The sequence below is a fragment of the Lagenorhynchus albirostris genome, chromosome 6 (genome assembly GCF_949774975.1).
Source record: "Lagenorhynchus albirostris chromosome 6, mLagAlb1.1, whole genome shotgun sequence".
Taxonomy (NCBI): domain Eukaryota; kingdom Metazoa; phylum Chordata; class Mammalia; order Artiodactyla; family Delphinidae; genus Lagenorhynchus; species Lagenorhynchus albirostris.
In genome coordinates this window covers 22,642,642-22,666,116 of record NC_083100.1, presented here as the reverse complement: position 1 = coordinate 22,666,116, position 23,475 = coordinate 22,642,642, and the positions used below count along the sequence as shown (strand labels likewise).

Below are 23,475 nucleotides of genomic sequence, written 5' to 3'. Positions count from 1 at the left end.
TTCCAGCTTCTTTTTCATTGATTTAGGTTTCACACTGAGTCACACCAGTTCATTTGAATTCTGCTTTCTTCACTGTCTCTTCAATTTGGAGGCAATGCTAATGTAATTCTAGGGTTGTCATTAAATCTACAAAAATCCTCTGACTCATGAATGTTTTCCTCTCTAGGGCTCGTCGCCCGGAGTACACTAGCAGAGCAATTAGTCACTTGTACTATTCAGAACTTGTTAGTTCTGTTAAGCCATGTGACTCACCACCTCTCCTTGTGTTATGTTTCATCACTACTTGACAACACAAGGCTTGTCATTTGTAAGCTTAAAACATTTACACAAGTTTGTAAAAAATGTTATGCCAATATTCTCTAGGATCTGCGTGGGCAATTTTTTTAAGAAACTGCATTTGGCAGAGATGATGTACTTTTGATTTCTGAAAATGAACAGGGCAAGCCAGGACTTAAATTCATAAATAAATGTTCATGTTTTCCCTACAGGATATAAATACTCTAAAATGCTGCCTGCAAATTCAGATCTGAGCAGGGAATTCAACCAAATCCAGTGGATCAAAGTCCCATTCTGAGAGCATTGAAGAATCCTTGATTTAAGTACACAGAAAGCAGGTCAGGACAGACAACAAATGCTTCAGTCAAATCTAACCACGTTGTCAACATAGACAATTTGCCAAGTGGCCACCACAATAACCTGCTTAAGAAGGGCAACTTTTTTGACCTTCTGTGTTTAGGGTGGACCAAACTTTTAGCCCTCCAGAGATTCTTTTTAAGAGCACTAATAACAGCACTAGTAATCAATATACAGTTTAAAATTCTTTTAAAATCCATTGGGAAATACTGCTTGAAATCTAAATCGACCCTTCCTGCTCTAGCATCATCTTCAAGTTGACTCAAAGGGTGGTGTTCTAAAATCAAGGTGTAGCCTGGGCTGCTGCATTCCCCTGGGCATCAGGGAAGACTCTGTTTGCTTGCATTTCCTAGCTCCTAGAGGTCACCGGCACACTTGATTCATGACCCCTTTCTCTCATCACTCCAATCTCTTGCTTCCCAAATCACATGTCCTACTACTGACTCTTATCCTCCCGTTTGCCTCGTATAAGAACAATTGTTATTACGTTGGGCCCATGTGGATAATCCATGATAATCTCCCTGTCTCAACATCCTCAATTTAATCACATCTGTAAACCCCCTCTGATCACGTAAGGTCACATACTCACAGGCTCCAGGGATTATGATGTGAACGTTTCAAGGAGGCCATTATTCAGCTTACCACAGGTGGTATAGCAAACAGGACACAAAAACAGAAGCTCCACGTACTTAGGACATTATACCCCCCTCAAAAGTATCAGAGAATCACAAATGAAAAGAAGCAATTAGGACAACATTAAGTTCTGCCACTGGAAACAAGCTGTATTAAGAAGTTGACCTAGCCACATAGTTATGTTGTGAAAAATTGGGACCTGTCTAGAAATATAGGGTGCATTTCTTGAATCTTCCTTCTTGATTCCTAATCAGGACATCCTTGATGACCTTTCCATTGCCTTATCTATGTGCCTCTGCTAAGCTTCAGAGAAAAACACTGACAGGATCAGAGACTTTACTTCCTAACCTCTTTCACAATCACTCTGCAAACTCTGATGTGAAGAAGTAACAAACTCAGATACGCAAATATTTTTAAAGTGCCCAATTCAGTGTTTAGAACCAAGTTGGCTCAAAAAGCTGCGTGTGCAATGCAAGTGCTGCACAAATGCTCTTTATTGGTGGAATGCTCCAGGAAGTACAGTCCCTAGGGCTCTGCTGTACCATTTGGAATGAAAATGAGCATCGCAGGAAAACTCAGGTGTATCTAAAGGTCAGTGGAATTTCAACCAGATGTTTTGCTTCCCCACCACAGACCTGGCAGTAGGAGTGGTTTCTAAATTCCACTTGGGGGAAATAAATGTAAACATTTTTAATAACATGTTTCCATTTCAACCTTGGCTCTTCCTTAAAGTTCAAAAGAGTCTCATATTCATTTTTCTTCTAGCGTATTCAACCAATGTTTATTACCATAAGTAAAGTAGTTTAGAATTTCTAAAACTGATCACTCCCCACCATCATCACCATCCCCTTCCCCTTCCCTGAACCTGTTTCTCTCTCTGCCCATCTCAGTGAATGGCATTACCTGTGTCACCCAATCCAGAAACCCAGAGTGACCTACAGGCTTCTTCCTGTCTCATCCCCACTCCAAGGTCATTAAATCCTACAATGTAGTATATGAAAGCTTTCCTGTCCATATTTAAAGTTATGCCTCATTTCAGACTCTTGACTCTCAACTGGACGAGCACAATGATTTTGTAACTCATGTCCTTGCTCTCATCTTACACATCTCTGTTCAGTACTCCACTCTCTGGACTGGACAGCGTGAGCTTCCAGAAGATGCATATCATATCACTTCCCCACTTCACTTTTTAGTGACTGCCTATCTTAGAGGTTAAAATACAAACATTTAATTTTGGTACAAAAGGCATTTCATAATCTTCTACCAGTCCTCTCTCTAGCATACTCTACCCTATTCCTGAACCCTGTGATGCAGCTAGAAAACCTTCTCTTTGCTTAGCAATGCAACAAAAATTAGCAAGACAGCTCCTGATATTCACAATTTTACAGTCTCTTAGAAGGGATGAAACTACTGAGCTATGTTAAAAATATATAGAGACACACACACACACACAGTTGAACCTTGAGCAACGTGAGGGTTAGGGGCATCAACCCTCTGTGTGGTGAAAAATTTGCGAATAACTTTTTTTTTTTTTTTTTTTTTGCGGTACGCGGGCCTCTCACTGTTGCGGCCTCTCCCGTTGCGGAGCACAGGCTCCGGACGCGCAGGCTCAGCGGCCACGGCTCACGGGCCCAGCCGCTCCGCGGCATGTGGGATCTTCCTGGACCGGGGGACGAACCCGTGTCCCCTGCATCGGCAGGCGGACTCTCAACCACTGCACCACCAGGGAAGCCCACGAATAACTTTTATAGTTGACCCTCCATGTAGGCAGCTCCTCTGTATCTGTATTCAACCAACCATGGATGGTGTAGTACAATAGTATTTATTATGAAAAAGAATCCACATATAAGTGGACCAGTGCAGTCCAAACCTGTGTTGTTCAAGGGCCAACTGTATAGTTAAATAGTGTCATAAGGGAAGAACAAAGTGCTTTGAGGTTCAAAAATTAAAGAAAAAACATTTGGGTGAAGAATCAGTGTAATATTCATAAAACATACTTCCTGTATACATTTTGCAAATAGTTATTTTAAAAAGGGCATTCAGGGCTTCCCTGGTGGTGCAGTGGTTGAGAGTCCGCCTGCCGATGCAGGGGACACGGGTTCGTGCCCCGGTCCGGGAAGATCCCACATGCCACGGAGCAGCTGGGCCCGTGAGCCACGGCCGCTGAGCCTGCGCGTCCGGAGCCTGTGCTCCGCAACGGGAGAGGCCACAACAGTGAGAGGCCCGCGTACCGCAAAAAAAATTTTAAAAAAATAAAATATAAAAGGGCATTCAAGGTAGCAAAGAATATCATTCTGATCTTTTAAAGCCCTCAGCCAGATCTTACGAGTCTTCTTATTCCTGTTTAAAGAACTGAGAAGCCATAGTCGGTATCACAATGAGGATGCTATTTTAGTGGGCAGTTTCAGTGCCTGGCGCAGCCTCAGACTCTAGTTCGATAGGTGACCAGGGGAGAGAGAAGAGTGAATGTTTTAGATGTGTTATTTGTAAAACACACAAACAAAAACACTCTGCAGTGAGAAGGAAGAGATTTTTTTGGATGAGTGGCCACTGTTGCTGGCAGTGTAATAGTTCTCATTTCTATAAATAACTATGATTGACGCCCATTTCCTTCCAGTCTATCAGCTCCCATTGACGTTCATTGACTTCGCTTTCCAACAGAGACCCTGTGGTTCATTCATTCACCCTCTCTCTTGCTGACTCCCACTTTTGCTAAAACTCCAAACCTACATCAACCTAAGTGTCTGCCCACTCCTATACCAGCCCTAGGCTGTTGGAGACATCCACACATTCACATGCAGAGCACAGTAAGCTCAGGGTTTCTTTCTCCGTCCCTTTCAGTGCTACCCATTCAGCCCCCACTAGCCGGCTCTCTTTTACTACATGCGCTGCCCCCTACTTATTCTCAGTAAATCACTTCACTCCCTCACAGCAAAATGACATAACATCATTTTAACTCCCTTCTTGGCCAACATCAAGAAACTTATCTGTCCTTATCTTCCTATCTGTCTCAGGAGAATGTTCCTTCTTGTTAAAAGGTGGATTCTGGTTGCATAAATCTAGGGTAGGGCCCGACATTACTCATTTCTAACAAGCTCTCTGCTGATGCCTTTGCTGCTGGCCCTAAGATCACGGTACTTCGATGAACAACTCCTAGAACTCATCCCTGCCAGAACGTGCAGAACTTCCTCTTCTCCGAACCTGCAATTTTCCCTTCACTGGGGGCTTTCTCCTCTAAGCACATAGATGGACACATCTCCTGATGTTAAAAACAGCAACAGCAACAAAACTCAGAAGTTGACTGAATTACTCAATTCCAGCCCAGTACGTTCTCTCCCTCGTCACTTACCCTACATTTCACCTTCTTTTCAAAACGAGTCTTCTTGAAAGTGTAATTTACATATTTTTGTGCACATGTCACTCTTAAACCCACTGATATCCAGCTTCATCCCCACAATGACGTGGGAATGCTTTTGCCAAGGCCATCCAGGGCCTGCTGGATACTAAGTTTAATGGATATGTCCAACCCTTATTTTATTTAACATCCAGCAGAACTGACTCTTTATGGAAATCTTCTTCTCCATTAACTTCTGTTATACCGTCTTACTCCCATCTCTATAACCATCCATTCACACACCACTCTCAGAGCTCCATTCCTCTACTCATGACGTAAATGTTAGTTCCTTGGGGTTCTGTCAATAGTAATCTTCCCATTATTTACTCTCTCTCTTCCTAAGAAGCCACTTGCATGTATTCATTCACCATCTATATCCTGAAGACTTCTAAATTAATTGGTGCTTTCAGTTCAAATATCTCCCATGAGATCTCAAGCCACAGATCCCACTACTTACTCTAAGCTTTCCACTTGTTATAAGCTAAAGACATTTGAAGCTCAATATGTCTAGAACTGAACTCTGGACCTTCCACCTAAACTTGCCTTAGCTCCTATATTTCTTCTTTCCGTGGAAGATACCACCTGCTAGCCAGTACATAAGCAAAAAATATGGACATCATCTTATTTCCTTTCTCTTCCGTATCACTTACATCCACATTCTATTAATTCTCCCTTTAAGATCACCCCAATTTATCCCCCCTTCTCCATTCCTACAGCCACTGGCTCCGTGTGGACCTTCCCCATTTCTTTCCTGCAGCAATTACTGCTCTTGCTTCCACCAGGCTGGGGGCCTTCCAACCCCACCTCACACAGCAGCAGGAGCAATCTGGCTGAAGCATAAGCATGGTTACAGCCCTCTACCATTTAAAAATTATTCAGTGTTCCCACAGTGCTGTAATAGTAAAGTCCATTCTTCTACTCAGTACAGGTCTTCCAGAACCTGGCCACTGCCCTTTCTTCTCTTCCAGTTTCAGCTCCCTATTCTCCTCCTGGGACCCTAAGCTCCAACTCTACACAATTTCTTACATTTTTCCAACGGGCCATAACCCCTTCTTTGCTTATGCCACTAACTTCCCCACTCACCACCACACCGCCCTGATTCTTTACCAAAATTTTTCCCACTCACCCCTCATGATCCACTCAGTCTTTGCATCTCCAGAAAGCCTCCTTCTTCTTCTGTTTTGATTAGGTTCCCTCATACGTCCTCCTGTAAAATCCTATTTCTAACTTTGTACTTGCCTCACTCCCGCTAGAGTATACCCCATTGAGACTTGGGAATATGTCTTGTGCTCACTGTAACTCCAGGGATGTGCACAGTCTCTGGCATATAGGAAGGTTTCAATGAATTCTTTTGAATAAATGAATAAATAAACTATCCTTAATAACTGACATCTGTCCATTGGCAATTTCTGGGAAGGCAACAGATTAAGGGGTATTTTTGAGATAAGAATGGTGGTATCTGAACCTGAGATAGACCACCCTGATCTCTCTTCTCTCCACCCTCCCCACCTCTAAGTGTCTCCTCTAAATTAAGAAAAAATCATTTGCCCGGGCAAGAATAAAATCAAGATTTCTAGACTCCTAGAGGGCAGGCCCTAGTCTATAATTGTATTTTATTTATTTGCTTGTTAGCGCATGAAACTATTTTCAGAGAGCTCACTAGCCTTGTCAGTAATATTTTTACCTATAAAATCTCAATCATTTTCCCTGGAAATAAATGTTGGTGTCTAAAGTCCATTTACATTTATGATTAAAGGCCAGGGTCCCAGCGTGTGATCTGAGTGACTGTACAAAATCTATTCTTGGAGACAAAATAACACCTGTGAGTGTCTAGGCCCATCAGCGATGCTGAGAGTTCCTTTTAAATTTCACTTTTGGAGGCTGATATGCTGCAGCAATGCAAGCTTGGGCCAAACTGATTGTTTTTCCGGCTTAAATTGCATTGTGGACCTCAAGGAAAACAGGAAGAGTTGGCAAATTTACAGCTTTTAAACAAAATTGCCTTAAGTTGAGGGGATTCCCTTAATGTAGCCTCTTATAAATTTGTTTCTTTTCTTAAGAACTTTCCCATTTCACAGGAATTCAGAACGTAAAGTCTCACACACAGGATCTGCTTTAAGGTAAAGTTCTCAAAACAGCGACATCTTTTTGATGTAAATTCCTTGTGTAACTGGGTACCAAAGCCAAAGTATAGAAGGGGAGCTGGAATAACAGAGCTCAGAAACTGTTATTCATTTTCCATTAACACTCCAATTCTGTCAGCAGAACTAGCGTATTCTAATTTTAGGCCAGGAATCCATACCAGGAGGCCTTCCAGTAAATACAAAACCATCTAGTGATTTTCCAAATCTATGGCTTCATGTCCCTTGTTCTCCAGTTTAGCTCCTCATCTACAATTTCAACCTCTCTCGTTAATATTTTTCCCATTCCTTTGCTCCTATCATCTCATGCCTGTCAAAACCCCAAAGCTGGAGAACAGCTAACCACTTAGTATCCAGGGTACACGGTACACTATCTACGAACTAGTCTCGGTACTTTATGTGTACTAACTCATTTAATAATCTCAACAATCCTATCAGATGTGTACCCTTGTTATTCCCAGTTCACAGATGAGGAAATGGAGAATAAGTGACTCGCCCAAGGTCACGAGGCTATTCAATGATGCTCTCTGCCTGGGGCACTCTTCCACAGTATTGCTGGGCTCCAGTGGGAAGATCACAGGAGCCATCAAATGGGAACCACTGCAAATGATAGTCAGCATTCTCAACTGGACCCTCAGCCTGTTCGACAATTCCATTATGCTTCCCCAGGCTGCTATCTTTTTCATTCCGGAATGACTGTGTCAACCCGCTCTTTTCCTCATCTTCTCCCTTCACTCTCAGCAGATTAATATCCCTCCTACTTCCCAGAGAAAATAGAAATCATCAGAAAGAAACTCCTGTAGCTTCCTATTGCCTATTACAATGGAAGAAGTTCCCTCTCTCCCAACTGAGTACACAGTATCCCATGCCCTACTGCTTTCTCAGGGAATCTGTTCTGTCAATTATCTTCCCCCCACATCCCACCTTTTTACATTCAACTCTTCTTTCCCCCTGAGGCTCTCACCAGCATTTAAACATATTTCTCTCTCCCTCATCTTAAATATCTTCCCTCAACTCTGGCCTCATTCAGCTACTGACCAGGCTTTCTTTATATCCATCCCTCCCTCAGCCTTCTGGCTTTTGCCTTTACTACTCCACAGAAAGTGCTCCTGTGAGTCACCAATAAACCTCTCTCAGCCCATATCTCATTTGCCATCTCAACTGCATTCAACACTGCTGTCACTGCCCTTACCAGAAACATTTCCCTTCCTTTGCTTTTCTGACGCCATGTACTGCTAATTTTTTCTCCTTCCCCTTTGGAGACTTCATTTCAGTCACCTTAGTTGGCTCCAACTGTCCCATCTGCTTTCCTAGGCCCTCTTTCTTCTTGCCCTACACCAAAAGCTCCAGGGACCCCTCATCCACTCCCCCGGCTTCAATTACCACTCGTTTGCCAGGGACACCCAACTCTTCCTGGCAGCTCAGTCAATTGTACTCTGCTATTCATTCCACCTAGATGACTCGCGTGCATAAACTCAATGTTCCTAACACTAACTGCGTTCTCTTTCCTCCAAACCCTGCTCCTTCATCAGCGTCCCACATCCTTGCTTGTATCAGGAACTTGAGGAGCATCTTCTACCTCATTCCGCACATTCGCTCCACCACCAAATCATGTTGATTCAATCTAAATACTGCTCACATCCATTCACTTCTCTCCATTCCCACGGCCACCACCCGAGTCTAGGCCACACTTACCTTTGCCTGGACTAATGTAAGAACTGATTCAATTGGTCTACTTTCTGCAACAAGGCCCTCACCCCTGCTCCAGCTCATTATTTACATGGAAGCCAGCATAATCTAGTTAAAAAGTAAATCTGGGCTTCCCTGGTGGCGCAGTGGTTGAGAGTCCGCCTGCCGATGCAGGGGACACGGGTTCGTGCCCCGGTCCGGGAAGATCCCACATGCCGCAGAGCGGCTGGGCCCGTGAGCCATGGCTGCTGAGCCTGCACGTCCGGAGCCTGTGCTCCGCAACGGGAGAGGCCACAACAGTGAGAGGCCCGCGTACCGCAAAAAAAAAAAAAAAAAAAAAAAAAAAGTAAATCTGATGATGGCATGGTTTCAATGGCCCTCTAGAAGCAATCCAAAACTCCAAATATAGTTTTTTTTAAATACTAAGAAATTGCTCATACTTATGTCTCTGCTTTTATCTTTGGTCCCCGCTTCCACCGGCTCTCTACTCTGCAGTACCTTAAATGCTTCCCTAAGAGCCAAGCTTTTGTTGCACTTAGGAGATGTTCACATGTAGCTCCTTTGACCCCTTCCTCTCATTATCATCTACCACCTCCTCAAGGCACCCTTCTCTGACTTCTAGACCAAATTAAATCCCCTTAATATGTTTACTATTTTTTACAAATTTTATCCCATTGTTATTTATATTCAATATCTACTTTTGCCACAACCATACAGGAAGGAAATATACCCGCCTACTAAACGTTATATTTCTAGACTAGAAATATTCCTAGACTAGACTCAGTGTACAGTTTGTGAACCATTTATTTTTACTAATCTTGTCCTCATTTCTGTGCCACAGTTATTAGCCATCTACAGGCGTTGTTAGATGAACATTAAAGAAAATGTCATTTTGTTTCTTAATTTACCCATGGCACGTCTAATAATTCATGACCATGAAAATCATGGAAATGTCAATAGGGCACCTCTGGTCATATGATCCACTAATGAAATAACCTGCTCATCACCATTTTTTTTTTTTCTTTTTTTCGGTTGCAAGACATTTTGTGTCTTTTCTGTTTCATCTCCGTTATGAAGTATGCTGTGTGGATTGTGTGTGTGTGTGTGTGTGTGTGTGTGTGTGTGTGTGTGTTGGTACCCACTCTGTTGACAAGCATACCCCACGTCCCATGCCCCTCCCCCACAGTGAGGACGCTACTTCCATTCTAGTACGTTCACTCAAGCATTTTAAGAAAATGAAAATAGGTTTGCAATTTTTTTCATCAATGAGGTAGGCAGTTTTAAAGATGATACTAAATTCGCTGTCAGAGATAGAAAGTTTGTTGCTTAAAGAAATTCTATCTTTTATATGAAAGTTAGATAAAACTGAGTACTACAATCTTTTCTAACCTGTTTCTATCCCAAAGATAAATATATATTCTTTTCTTTCCAGTGATAACCAACTTGGTTTTGGAAAGTGAGGTCATTAAAGCATCCAAAATGGTTTCAAATGCCAAGTTTCACACATGACTCTGATTCTCAAAGCTATCGTGTGGATAAAAATCACACTTATCAAAGAAACACAATAATGACAGCTCAGAGGCCGATGCTGAAACTTGAAAGTAATTGAAGCATTTAACCACCATTTTCTTGCTCAGAGTTTCTCCTCAGGAATGACCCACTGCTAAAAGCCTGTGTAGCATGCTGAATTCACTGCCATTGGGATAAGCTTAATCTATGTTGAGGCATCTTCTAAAACTCAGACTAACCACGCTATCTTCTACAGCTTTTATCCAAGCTCTGCCTCATCCTAAAGCAAATTTTAGCCTGCATCTAAATCACCTAGAATGTTTATTAAAACACAGAAACAGGGCTTCCCTGGTAGCACAGTAGTTGAGAGTCCGCCTGCCGATGCAGGGGACACGGGTTCGTGCCCCGGTCTGGGAAGATCCCACATGCCGCGGAGCAGCTGGGCCCGTGAGCCATGGCTGCTGAGCCTGCACGTCCGGAGCCTGTGCTCCGCAATGGGAGAGGCCACAGCAGTGAGAGGCCCACGTATCGCAAAAACAAAACAAAACAAACAAAAAAAAACACAGAAACACAGATCTTGGACCCCATACCCACAGCTGCTGATCAGGTGTCTGGTGGGGCTGGAGAATTTGCATTTCAAAGATATTCTCAGTGATACTACTGATCAAAGGCACGTGTTTTGAGAGCCCCTGTCTTACAGTTATGCCCTTTTCCACAACACCTAGCATTCCTTCCTCCCAAATTATGTAAAAATTAGTTTCCTCTTGGCCATTCCTAATACCTCTTCATCCTTCTGTAATTCCTTAGGGCCAGTACTGTCCCATAGAAATATCACGTGAGACGTACACTGAGTTTTAAATTCTCTAAACTTAGTTTCAAATTTATGTAAATTTTCTAAAATTCAATTTTCTATATTAGCCACATTAGCAAGTAAAAAGATGAAATTAATTTTATTGATACATTTTATTTAACCCAATATATCCAAAATATTGTCACCCAACACATACTTTATATAAAAAATATTAATGAGTGATTTTACTCCTTTTCTCTTACGTTCAAAGACTTACTAATTCCTTGAAGTCTGATGTCTGTTTTTGACATTTACAGAGCATCTCATTTTGGACTAGCCATATCTCAAGTGCTCTATAGGCATATATGGCTAGTGGCTGCTATCATGGACAGCAGTGCCATAGAACTTTAGCGTCAAGAAAACTGGGGCACTGAGGGCTCTTCATGGTCTGCCCACTTCTATGACTTTCACTACATTTTCTCAGTTTTAAGATGTACCTGATTGTCAGACACATCATCGATTTAACAGATTTTAAGGAAGAATGGAACAATTACAGCATTAAATGTACACATTGATTTTAAAATGCATGTCAGTCTAAATCTTCTCTTTATTTTTATACATAGAACCAAATATTTCATGATGCACTTGTTTTCCTCCTGCTACTTGTCCTATCCCCATCTCCTCCCCCATCAGCAATCCCTTCCTCCAGCAAGATAATCCTCGTTAACAACTTAGTATTTGTGCTTCTTTATTTTTCCTCCATCCTCATATAATTCTATACAAATGTACACACAGAAGTTTGTCTATATTTGTTTTATTAAAACAGGATATTATACCCACTTCTCTGCATAATTCTTTTCTTATTCAATAATAATTCATGAAAATCCCTGCAAGTCAGCTAGATGTTATAGTTCATTCTTTTTCATGGCTACAGAAGAGTCTATGAAGTGGAGTACCATAATTCATTCATTATCTCTGTCATTGCTGGACATTTACACATTATCCTTTTTTTAAGCACTAAGAAAATGCTATAAAAAAGCAGAAACCTTTAGATAGATAGGTAGATAAATTGATCAATCCATAGATAGCTATCATTGCCTACTCTCTCTTTAAATTAGCTTGCAGGGACTTCCCTGGTGGCGCAGTGGCTAAGAATCTGCCTGCCAACGCAGGGGACGTGGGTTCCATCCCTGGTCCAGGAAGACCCCACATGCCGTGGAGCAACAAAGCCCATGCACCACCACTACTGAGCCTGCACTCTAGAGCCCACGCACCACTACTACTGCGCCCGTGTGCTGCAACTACTGAAGCTGGCGCACCTAGAGCCCGTGCTCCGCAACAAGAGAAGCCACCACAATAAGAAGCCGCGCACCATAACGAAGAGTAGCTCCCGCTCGCCACAACTAGAGAAAGCCCGCGCAGCAACGAAGACCCAACGCAGCCAAAAATAAATAAATAAATAAATTTAACAACAACAAAAAAAATAGATAGATAAATAAATAAATTAGCTTGCAATCTCTTTGTTAGCCTTTACCTTAGACATTCTCCCACCATATCTGGGCTCTTTCTTTCCAATAAATGAAACCAGTTGTCTGTACCATCCAAGCAAATCATTTTAAATCAATTTCCTAATGAATTCTTCTACAGTCAACAACTGGTTCAGACTAATATATCTCCCCTTAACTCTCCCCAGTCATGCTCTCTATTCAGCTGTTCTCCTCAACTGTCTGGCTTCCTGGTAAATAGTAAACAAAGCTGGGGAAAATCCACATAGGAATGATTTTTTTGTTGTACATCCACTCACTTTGCAAAAAATACTGGTTGACATTAACCATATTAATTTCTTCACTGATATTTTAAAATTAAAAAAGAAATACAGACTAGGAATCAAAGGTCCTGTAGTCCATAAGCTACCCAAAGTAGCACAGATGGTAACTCAAGCAGTAATAATAATGAGAATGGTAAATAGCAACAACTAACATTTATTGTTAGTTCATGATAGGCATTGTTCTAAGTACTTTACATATGTTAATTCATTTGCTTCTTCAAAATCTCCGTAAGGTAAATACTCTTATTATTTTAATATTATTCCCACTTTATGGCTGAGGACTCTGAGATGATACCTCCAGGAAATGGCAGAAGGAGGACTGAAATGTAGACAGTATGACTCCAGAGTTCTATCTGCTCACCTCGAAATAAAGCGCCTCACCTGGGAAATAAGTAAGTAGTAAATCACCTCACCTCCTCTCTGTTTGAAACTCAGTGTCCTCAGCTGTAAAATGGGTAGAGTAATACCAGCTCTTCCTACCTTTAGGATTGCTGAGAAGAAACATGAAAAACACTGAAAGCTCTAACAAGGGGAGGTCATCTGGTTTAAGGTTGGAAAATTGGGCTGAGACTATTTCATCATCTGAAGCAAAAACTAACCAGATAGTGTTTTATACAACAGCAAACCAAGCCATTTTCTGACCACACATATCCTCGTGAAGGTGAGACTGGACATACAGGGCCAGCTAATGCAGACTGTGAATGACGCCAGATTCTCACAGCTGCTGATTTGCCTGGAATTAGGAAAAAAGCAGCCAACCTTTACCTCTATCGTGTAGCCTGACCGTGTCCTTCCTCTCTCTTCTCCAGTCTTCGGACTTTGCTTAATAGAAGCACCGTGCTATAAATCTTACATACTTAAGGGCCAAAAAACTCTCCAGAGCCCGCACACTGAAATTTGTGTGGGAGTTCAGCAGTACTGAATTTTCAAATAAAATGATTAACAGGCACCTCTAGGGCAGCCTCTGAGAAAACGATCCTTCCTGACTTGCCACCTTAATCCGAGGAAGCTTTTTGTTCTCAGGTTTAATAAAATAGTTGGAAAGTAACGTAGGGATGAGGGTCTAGAAGCAGGTAGAGAGCAGCACCCCGTTCTCCAGTCTGCAGGCTCCCATCAGCAACCTGAATCTCATCTCTGCTCTCTGTCCAGGCCTAACTAGGCCACTGGAATGTGCTACTGGGGAGGTTTCAGTCACTTCGTTCAATTTTCACTGCAATCAGCTCTCATTACTTGTTGCTAGAAACATTTTCTCCAAGATTTTAAGAGTCGGAAATGGGTTCACCTGATCAGAAGCCTACTTGCTTTTTGGTAGCACAATAACATCTGTCAGACTTCCTGAAGCAGAGAATTAAAATCGGTTAAAAGGAGGAACATAATCCAATCCAATTCAATCCCAGACTCACGCCTACAAGCCTCCTATTTGCTGAAACAATGATTTAGATGCCCTGCCGAATAAATATAGGCTGTTTATAGCCGAACACAATAGGAATCTGCCTCATTTATGCAGCAGGAAGATCGTTCACAGCCAATTTCTAAAAGACACCAAGCATCAATAATAAATTTTCAAATCAAGGCCAGAAATTGCAATACTCAAAAAAGGCCTGTCAGGCAATATGAAATTGTTGTCAGAAGGAGGGTTTTCAGGGACACCATATACCAGTTTATAATCCAGAAGTGACTATAAAATGGTCATGGACAGCCTGGCTTTCCAAGTCTCTGGGAAGGAGGAGGCTTGGCTGTAAAGGAGATCTGGGGCAACAAGAACAGGGCATCTCCTACTGAGAGATCTCAGCGCCAGCCTGGTGGCCTTTGGAGACGATCGCTAGAGCCACACTTTTTCTCAGCTAAATCTGCTTCTTGGGAGCAATTCCTGCTTTGCACTTACGGAGAAGAGGCTGAATGCTGCTGCTGGAGGGGCTCAATTTTCTGCCCCACAGGGATTGCGTAGCCAGACCTTCCCTTTACTTATACATGTGTGCATGCTCACACACACATACACACACACAGACTTAAACAGGAATTTAAACATCCTAACCTTTTCCCTCTAATCCATCCCATACCATCCCAGGTGCTATTAAAACTTGCAGGAAGGGCTTCCCTGGTGGCGCAGTGGTTGAGAGTCCGCCTGCCGATGCAGGGGACACGGGTTCGTGCCCCGGTCCGGGAAGATCCCACATGCCGCGGAGCGGCTGGGCCCGTGAGCCATGGCCGCTGAGCCTGTGCGTCTGGAGCCTGTGCTCCGCAACGGGAGAGGCCACAACAGTGAGAGGCCCGCGTACCGCAACAAAAAAAAAAAAAAAAAAAAAAAATAACACCTTGCAGGAAATGAAAAGTAGCTCCTACTCACAGGAAGACTGACTTCTGGGATGGAGCCTAGAAAAATGGCTCTGCGTCGCAGCTCAATCACTTACTAGCTGTGACTCTGAGAAAGTCACTGATACTTCCGTGTCTCACTGTCTGACCTATAATACACAGGAAATAGTTCATGTGAGGAGGAAGTAAGGTCGTGGGTGAAAATTCTTAAAAAGAACTCCCAAGGTGTTCACTGAATTCATTGTTGCCAACTGGATCTGGATCTCATCTGAGCTTCCCACAAGAGCAAGCTGGGGAGTCAGGAACAGGAAAGGGTACCATTCTGGTACCATACTCCAAGGGTACCATTGGAGTGATAGGACACATAAAAAAGCCTCTCCTCGAGGAAAGTAATCAGAATAAGACGGTTGGTATTTAAGCTCTCCCATTATCTAGCTCTCTGCCTTTTATTAAGTCCCTTAATCTCTCTGAGCTTTACTTTCCTCATGTATGCAATGGGATTCATGATGACACCTTACAGCATTACGGTGAATATGAAACAGGAAAACATAAACGAACATGTTCTGTAAACTCTAACAAATGTTCCCACCCTGGGTCTAGGCCCTCAACTACACTGTCTTGTTTATTTTCTTCATAGCTCAGAATGACTTGAAATGTCCTGTGTGTTTTTCTATTGTTTGTCTGATTCACCCCACTAGAATGTCAACTCCCCAAAGGCAGGAGCTCTGTCTTAACAGCTGTATCACTCATGCTTAGAGTGGTCTTTTTCTGAATATTTCTTACCTGATTGCTAGACAAGCACACTGGCAGTCAGCCCCAGAGAAAAAATTTTGAAGCACATGAAATCTTCCCTCATTGACCCCTCTGCCCATCCATCTTAGCATCTGAAATGCACAACTGCCTCCTTCCTGTGACTGGGGAATCCTCTATGTATGAAGCAAGTCTCTCTCTCCCTAGAGAAGCTGCAAATGCCAGGTACCCACGTCCCAGCCTCCCTTGCAGCTAGGGTGCAGGAATCTGACTGGGCTCTGTCCCCAGGCTCACCTGCTGCACACTTCCCACTGAAAGCTAGTGACTTCCAGAAGAACTACACAATCCTCATCGTGGCAAGACTCTGGTCAGGGAGCTGACTCTGCTGATGGCCCTCATAGCAGCATCCGGGGTCCTGGGTTGGGAATGTCAACGGAGCAGGCTGCTATATCTGCACCCAAGGTGTGTCTTCACTGGGTCATATCTGGGGCATGATGTCGGCCCTTGTTCCTGATTGTCTTCCCTCCAGGCATGGTTCGTTGGGCTATTCTGGATATCCTCTACATACAACTTTAATTAGTGCTTTTATGCTTCACTTGTCCAGGACTGGTGTTTGACTGATAGGATCCTCCAATTCCCCAAACAGCCCAGTATCTCCATCAGATTAAAAGTGACCCTGGTCCCCTAAGAGACTCCAGCTAAACTGTCTTCCTAGCAATTACCTGCTCCTCCCAACAACCCTTTGCCTTTTCCCAGATGAAATTGCACGTTTCCTGGTGCTTTTTCCCTTAGGACCTTACTTTCTATAAGGGGTAATCTGATCAGTTAATTCAAGCCGATGTGTTAATTTCTGATGCTAATTTAATATTACCCCAGCATTTTAGCAGATACTTTTAATGCCTCAGAGCAAAGGAGAGAGGAATCACACAGTGGCCAGGGCCTGTGAGGGTTCTACTCTTTGTCTGCAATCTCAAAGGTCCTACCTCCATTGAGACATCATGGACAGTCCAAAGATGGGTGCATTGTGGACCGATCACATGGCGACCCTGGTGCAGTTTATGGAATCAGTCTTTACTTCATGATTATCGACGTGTCTGCATATACACAGATGCTTATGTGTGCGTGCACACACACACACACACACACACACACACACACACACACGAACCCCTACCCAAATACTTCATTGGCTTCCCATTGCTTTTAGAATGAGGAGCAAAATCTTTAACATTCCCAGTAATGCCCTGTATCCTGAGCCCTAACCCAGTGACATAAATGATTATATCATTTGGCTCTCAGGTGGGGAGAGGGGCAGTTAAAATCCTGATCTGTAGCATTTGCTGATTTCAGTGGCATAAATACTTCCCAAATGTTACTTACAAGCTACCAAAATAATATCAACAAGGTTATAAAATTCCTGAATATTTAATAATGGCTCTTTCAAGCCAAGAGGAGCGCCCAGCTCCAGAACACCACTGTTTTCCCAGTCACTTCTCAGTACACTCGTCATTCTAAACCCACTGGCTTTTCAAATTCCAACTTCCTCAATGGGTCAAATATTTCTATATTACTAGGGCTAGGCCTGATATATATGTCAGGCCAGATCTATAAGTTCAGAAAATAATTTTGCTTCCAATATATAACTAGCTGGTTCATACTATTTCATTCAGTTAAGCAAACACATACTGAGTTTTTAATATTTGCAAGACACAGTATTAGGCCTGGACCATGAGAAATAATAGATACTCCATTCCTGTTTTCAAGGAACTGACGATTTCAATCTACCTGACAGATGAGACCTCCTGCGTTCTGAAAGATCTCTGAGAGAGAAGGCCTCACCACACTCTTGGCAACTGCCACACTCAGTTCTCAGTTCGCTGAGTAATTTGTGTGGGAGCTTCTAATTCCTTGAGAATCAATGCATCTCCACTTCCTCTTATTCTGGGTGCCAGAAGCAAGAACATTTGGTCACCATTCTTCACATAATAAGCCTTCACTCCCTGAGAGTTACTGAGTTATACCTTTGTCTTCTCTTTCTAGATTAAAGAATTCCAATCCCTTTAACCTTTTCCAGAGGTCCTATTTGCCAGCCTTCAGTTTAATCATTTTCACTGCACCCTCTGGAGTCTCTCCAAGTCTTCAGCATTAAAATTTGTTGCTTTTGCCATTGAGCTCACTCTTCTAAGCAACTTATTCTTTCATGTAAACCAAGACGAAAGGAAAGCAGCCCCCAAATAAAAGGAAGAGAGTAGACAGAAGGACAGATTTCCTACGTAAGGGATTCATGCAGGACACTCACACGCTGAAAGCAAATAGCATGTACTGTCAGCACTATTAAGGAAAAAGGGCCAAGACCAGAAGAATTTCTAAATAGTGCCAACCATTTTGCTTGACAATTATCTAAATTGCTTTTAAGCAGATAAGGCTATTAACAAGCTTGCTTTAGTTACACCTGAAGTTCTCAGACGGGTGCTTAGAAAATCATTGTTAATGAGATCAGACTGGAGTTTTTTATTCTGCACAATACCTCTGGCTGCCAAGTAGACTGTCCAGAGGTTACTATGTAATTTACAGGCAGCGCCTTTGACTGGTCAATCCTGGCAAAGTGCAAAGGATCTTTCATTTCATTCTGTCAGTCAATAGAAATTAATATTTCCTGAGCTGAGAGTGCAGGAATTCTAAATGAGTTTTAAGAAAGGATGTACAGAGGCTGATCAAATACATGCTGATCACTGTGTGGTACCAACATATGCCAAAAGGGGCAGATATGAAAAGCAGAGCTCTAGGAAAAACCCTCTTCAAGATAAGCATGATGACTTAGAGATCTCTTTTTACCAAGATCCCTCCCTGCCTTTTTCTCTTATTGTTCCACTGAGATGAACCTGCCCCCTGTGAGCCAGTAGTGTGCCACACACACACACACACACACACACACACACACAAAGAGAGAAAAAGACAGAGAAAAGGAGCGGGGGGTGGGGAGAGGGGGAGAAAGAGGGAGACAGAGGAGAGAGAGTGTGTGAAGATTCTACTGACACATTTCCAAATGCTTTCAAGAAGCTGGGAAAACTCTTTCTGGGTAACATTCTACCTGTTCTGTTTCAGGGACTTCTTTGTTTTGGAGCCAGTGTTTAGAAAAAATAAATTATTTTCCCATCTGGAAAAGTTAAAAGTATACAACTAGGGTGAAAACAGTTGGTTGGATATGGAGAAGTGGAAAGAGAGAGACTATTGCTTTCTCTGGGCTAGTTCTGGGAAAACTGTAGTTAGCGTTCATCTAGTTCAATTTCTGAAGTTAGTATGGCTGTGGTCAGACCCTGTCTGGCTGAGACCCAGCAGGGCTGAGAGAGGTCTGTCAACAGCAGCCATGGGAGAAGCAGCTACGTTCTGAAAAAGATTCCTTGCCAAGTTCTCTAATAACAGGACACATTCATGATTTGGTGTGGAATTTTCTCAGGGAGGTGTAGACTCAAAGACAGTTCAGCCTATCAAACAATGACTTAAACGCTAAGACTTATAGAATTGATATAGTGATCCTTAAATAATCGGCAATTAAGATGGCCAAGAGCTTATAACCACAGCATCTTAAGGAGAAGCACCTCCTGGGCAAAAGAAGACAGTTCGCTAAGCCATTTAATTTATCCGTGTGGACCCATTATATCCCTCCTATTCCTGCTGGCTCTTCATGCCCAGGCACACGCCCCAGGTGTCTGTCCACCTGAGTGAAGGAAAGGCATAGGTACGCAAACGCAGTTGGTAAATAAATGCACAGTTGAGCTCCGGGAGCTCTGAAACAATGGTGATTAAAGCTGTAGCATATTGAATAGTTGTGTGTTGAGAAATCAACATTGTAATGTAATAATTACCATTTTTAGAAAGGCAAGATTCCAATTATGAAGTGAACTACAAATCACCCCGATTTCATTTATTTCATGGTAAAGATAGTCTCGTAAATTGTTACCAAGTGGTAAGCAAATGAAAGTAGGGCACTGATATCAATGTATGTTGCCATGTTACTTTGTAGTGGTAATGGCAAGTGGCCAATAATGTTGGATGAATAAATCACTAGTAGACACAACTCAATGCTCCCTCTCTTTATCTAAATACGTATCTCAGAGACTTATACCAAGTCATTTCTAAGAAACAGCAATTTGTATCACTCCGCTATAATCCACTGCACCTTGGGAAGCAATCTTTATCCCATTTAAATTTGAGAAATAATATCACCAATACCGAACATGCGCATTTCTACATTGGGAAGGTTAAAAGAAAACAAAAACCAAAGGGGGGAAAAGAAAAACAGAGAAAATAAAAGGAAAGTAAGGAAAAGGGGAGAAAGACAAGAAGTAAAAAACAGATCGGTGAATTTTAAAAAACATCCATCTTTAACGAACAAGTGACATTTTCAGTAAAGTTTTTCTGAATCTGAAAAAGTAAAATAAAATTCCTGCTGACTTTCAAAAGCCAAACCTTTGGGTCATTCTTTAAAAAACTAGATAACCAGCAGATTAAAGGAACTCCATTTACAAAAATCAAATGAACCTCTCACAAAGCTTGTTTGGGACATGAATAAATCATCTGGTCATGAATTATTCATTGTTATCAAGAAACAAGCCGGGATTCCAGGAACTGGGCTGAGGGAAGCGCTAAAACCAGGGAGTGAGTGAGTTCATTGTCTCAAACCCACCATGGGAAGGGAGAGGACAGGCCACAGGGTACTGACAAGTGATGCTGACCGTGCTAGATGGTTTCAGGGGACACTCTGGCAGCATTTACACCCCAGAGCATAAAGCAAATAGAGTTTAATCCTTACCTTACTTTAGAAAATTGCATGTACTTAGTAACAGACCGTAAGACATTTTGAGCATTGGATCTTTTTTCTTTTGAATGCGCGACATACATGGGGAATATGAGCTGTATGCAAAAGACAGTAGGAGTTAAAAGTTTGCATTTAAGGGAGTTGACTAGAAAATTCCTTAAACATACACTGTTAAGAGTAGTCTGGGGCTTCCCTGGTGGCGCAGTGGTTGAGAGTCTACCTGCTCATGCAGGGAACACGGGTTCGAGCCCTGGTCTGAGAGGATCCCACATGGCGCGGAGCAACTGGGCCCGTGAGCCACAACTACGGAGCCTGCGCGTCTGGAGCCTGTGCTCCGCAGCAAGAGAGGCCACCATAGTGAGAGGCCCGCACACCGCGATGAAGAGTGGACCCTGCTTGCCGCAACTAGAGAAAGCCCTCACACAGAAACGAAGACGCAACACAGCAAAAATAAATTAATTAATTAATAAACTCCTACCCCCAACATCTTCTTTAAAAAAAAAAAGAGTAGTCTGACCTACTCGTTCATGGCTTTGGGGGTTATATTCTTTTTATTGGGGTCGGGAAGAAGGAAAGGGAGCCTCTCACACTTAATCAACTAATCAGCCTATGTATGTGTTCCAGGTCCAAACTGCTTTGCAGGAACTACGATCATTCCGGCTGGCATTGAAGTGAAAGTGGATGAATGTAACATCTGTCACTGTCACAACGGGGACTGGTGGAAGCCTGCTCAGTGTTCAAAACGCGAATGCCAAGGCAAGCAGACTGTGTAGAACAGATTCCCACCCGACGACGAGCTCTTAGGAGAGAATGCTATGCCTTCTACACTGCACATGTTTAAAACAAGAGAAAACAAACAAACTCCTGCCAGCTACAACAGGGTCACCAGCAAAACCTTTTAGGGTTGACAAAAGTGAACATTTTACTAAGAGGAAATTTCTCTTTCTTTCTTGCTATATAAAATATATATAGCATATAGCTATCAAAACTGCTTTTGTAATTATCCATGCTTCATGGTGACTTGACAACTGGATTTCTGGAACAAAAAGAAAGAAATAGCCTTGTACAGGTTTCTTCTCTGGTGACACCTCTGGCCTGCCAGCTCACCATCCACTGACTTTCTCCATTTTTACTCTTCTGTAAACCTGGCATTTTTCTCTTGGAGTGATTTATTTTTTCCTCTTTAGAGTCTAAGGGGCCAGATTTGACTGCACAGTAAGGTTTTGAGTTGTGTCAAATAAGCTTCAGTAAAGCAGTGTCAGGAGTGAGGACCCTCCTGATTAGGAATATGCAAAAGCACCCAAGCGATCACTCCCCTCGAGTGAATCTTGCCCTGCAGGGTCAGAAGAGAGAGGTGCACATAGCTGGACCCACTGCCGGGCTGGGTGCGGAACTGGAGCTCAGTGCACTATGCGGGGACTCACAATTTGATTCTTACAAACCACACATTTCATTCACAAAATTTTGAAACTGCCGATCAAAAACTAATATGTGAAGAATACCACGAGCATCACTAAAGAATCCAAAGGGAGACAGGTATTCAAAATTGCAGCATCAATCACCAGACTCTCTCATGATGCTGAATTGAAGTTCGCCTCATAATGAAACACACTACACCCACTCTGTCCCCTGGCACGATAAATACCAGAACCAGGGTGAGCAGCCCCACTGTGAATCTGAATCCTTCTGAACACTTCTGGCTTTTGAGTTCAGATTTGGCTGAAAGCCAGTCATACACACAGGCAGTTTTTCTGGTTCGGGACTGTGTTTGCCATGTTACAGTAACGACCGCTCAGCCCTCTGTCTAAAACACAGATTCAGGACACTCTTTCCACCTCAAGTGCTGATTTAAAGATTAGGGTAGAGTGAGTCTTGCACAATACAATTCCATTTGTTGAACAGTTTTTAAAATGTATATATTAGACACTGAACAATTAAAATGAACCTTTGAAGAGTCTCAAGGTTGCCCTGGTAATGCTGCTAGTATAGGAACAGAAAAAATCAAATACACAGGGTATCCGATGCCACCTCTATTCAAGTGCAAATTTAACAATTCTGAAACCACATGGCATAGCTAGTCACTTATTCCACTCTCCTGTCTTGAAAACCCTGGCACAGATCTGGTAGGGTCCTTGAGGAACCTTGAAGGTTGTCTTCATTACCAATGTTCTTTCCTTTTCTGCTCCCACTCTCACCTGGGCTTGGCCATAGCTCCAGCGGAGTTGCCGCATTCCTGTACAAGGTCTCTCAACCTCAGCGCTATTGACATTTGGGGCCAGACAAGTAATTGTCATTGGGAGCTGTCCTGTGCATTTTTAGGATGTTTAGCAGCGTTCTTGGCTTCTATCCACTAAATGCCAAGAGCAGTACCCTAACTGTAATAACAGAATGTCTCTGGACATTGCCAAATGTCCCCAGGGTGTGTGGAAGGGGGCAGAATTTCACCTGGTTGAGAACCATTGGTCTAGAATAATCAGTACAGAGTGGTTTTCTACCGGGGGGGCGGGGGGGAAGTACCAGGCAAGGTCTGGCTGAGGCTGTGGCTTTGGTGAGCCTCTGAGCCCTTGCGGACAGGCACGACCAGCAGCCCCGAGGGGACGGGTCAGTCTCCTCCAAAGGGAGTGACGCTTCATCACCACAGGTCCACCCTCAGGACACACATCTCTTTAGTCTCATCAGCTGGGTTTTCCTTTAAAATCGTCAAGCCCGTCCTCCCTGGAAGCTCCTCCCGTCACCAAGAAAGAGCTGTCATTTCCAAAATTAATGTGTTGACGAGTTGGACCTGACACTTCTCACACACACTGTGCTCGTGTTCTGATACCAACAGTCAGGCTGGCGCCATCCGAGGGAGAACATCGAGCCGCCTTCCCTTAGAACACCAATTCGCAGCAAGGGTGGTGCTTTTCAGTTGCCACCCTGGATACATCCTAAAGACAGTCATGAATCATTCATGAACCGTTCTGCATGATTTATTCC

The 23,475-nt window shown here is 42.9% G+C and overlaps 1 protein-coding gene across 1 annotated transcript in view; it reads left to right on the top strand.

Moving 5' to 3' along the window:
* Positions 1-21,272, top strand: part of VWC2L (von Willebrand factor C domain containing 2 like) — a 147,780-nt gene extending 126,508 nt beyond the window's left edge. The window contains exon 3 of the mRNA XM_060151304.1: positions 21,124-21,272. Coding sequence (XP_060007287.1) covers positions 21,124-21,272 — 149 coding nt within the window. The remainder of the gene's footprint in view (positions 1-21,123) is intronic.
* The last annotated feature ends 2,203 nt before the right edge of the window (positions 21,273-23,475 follow it).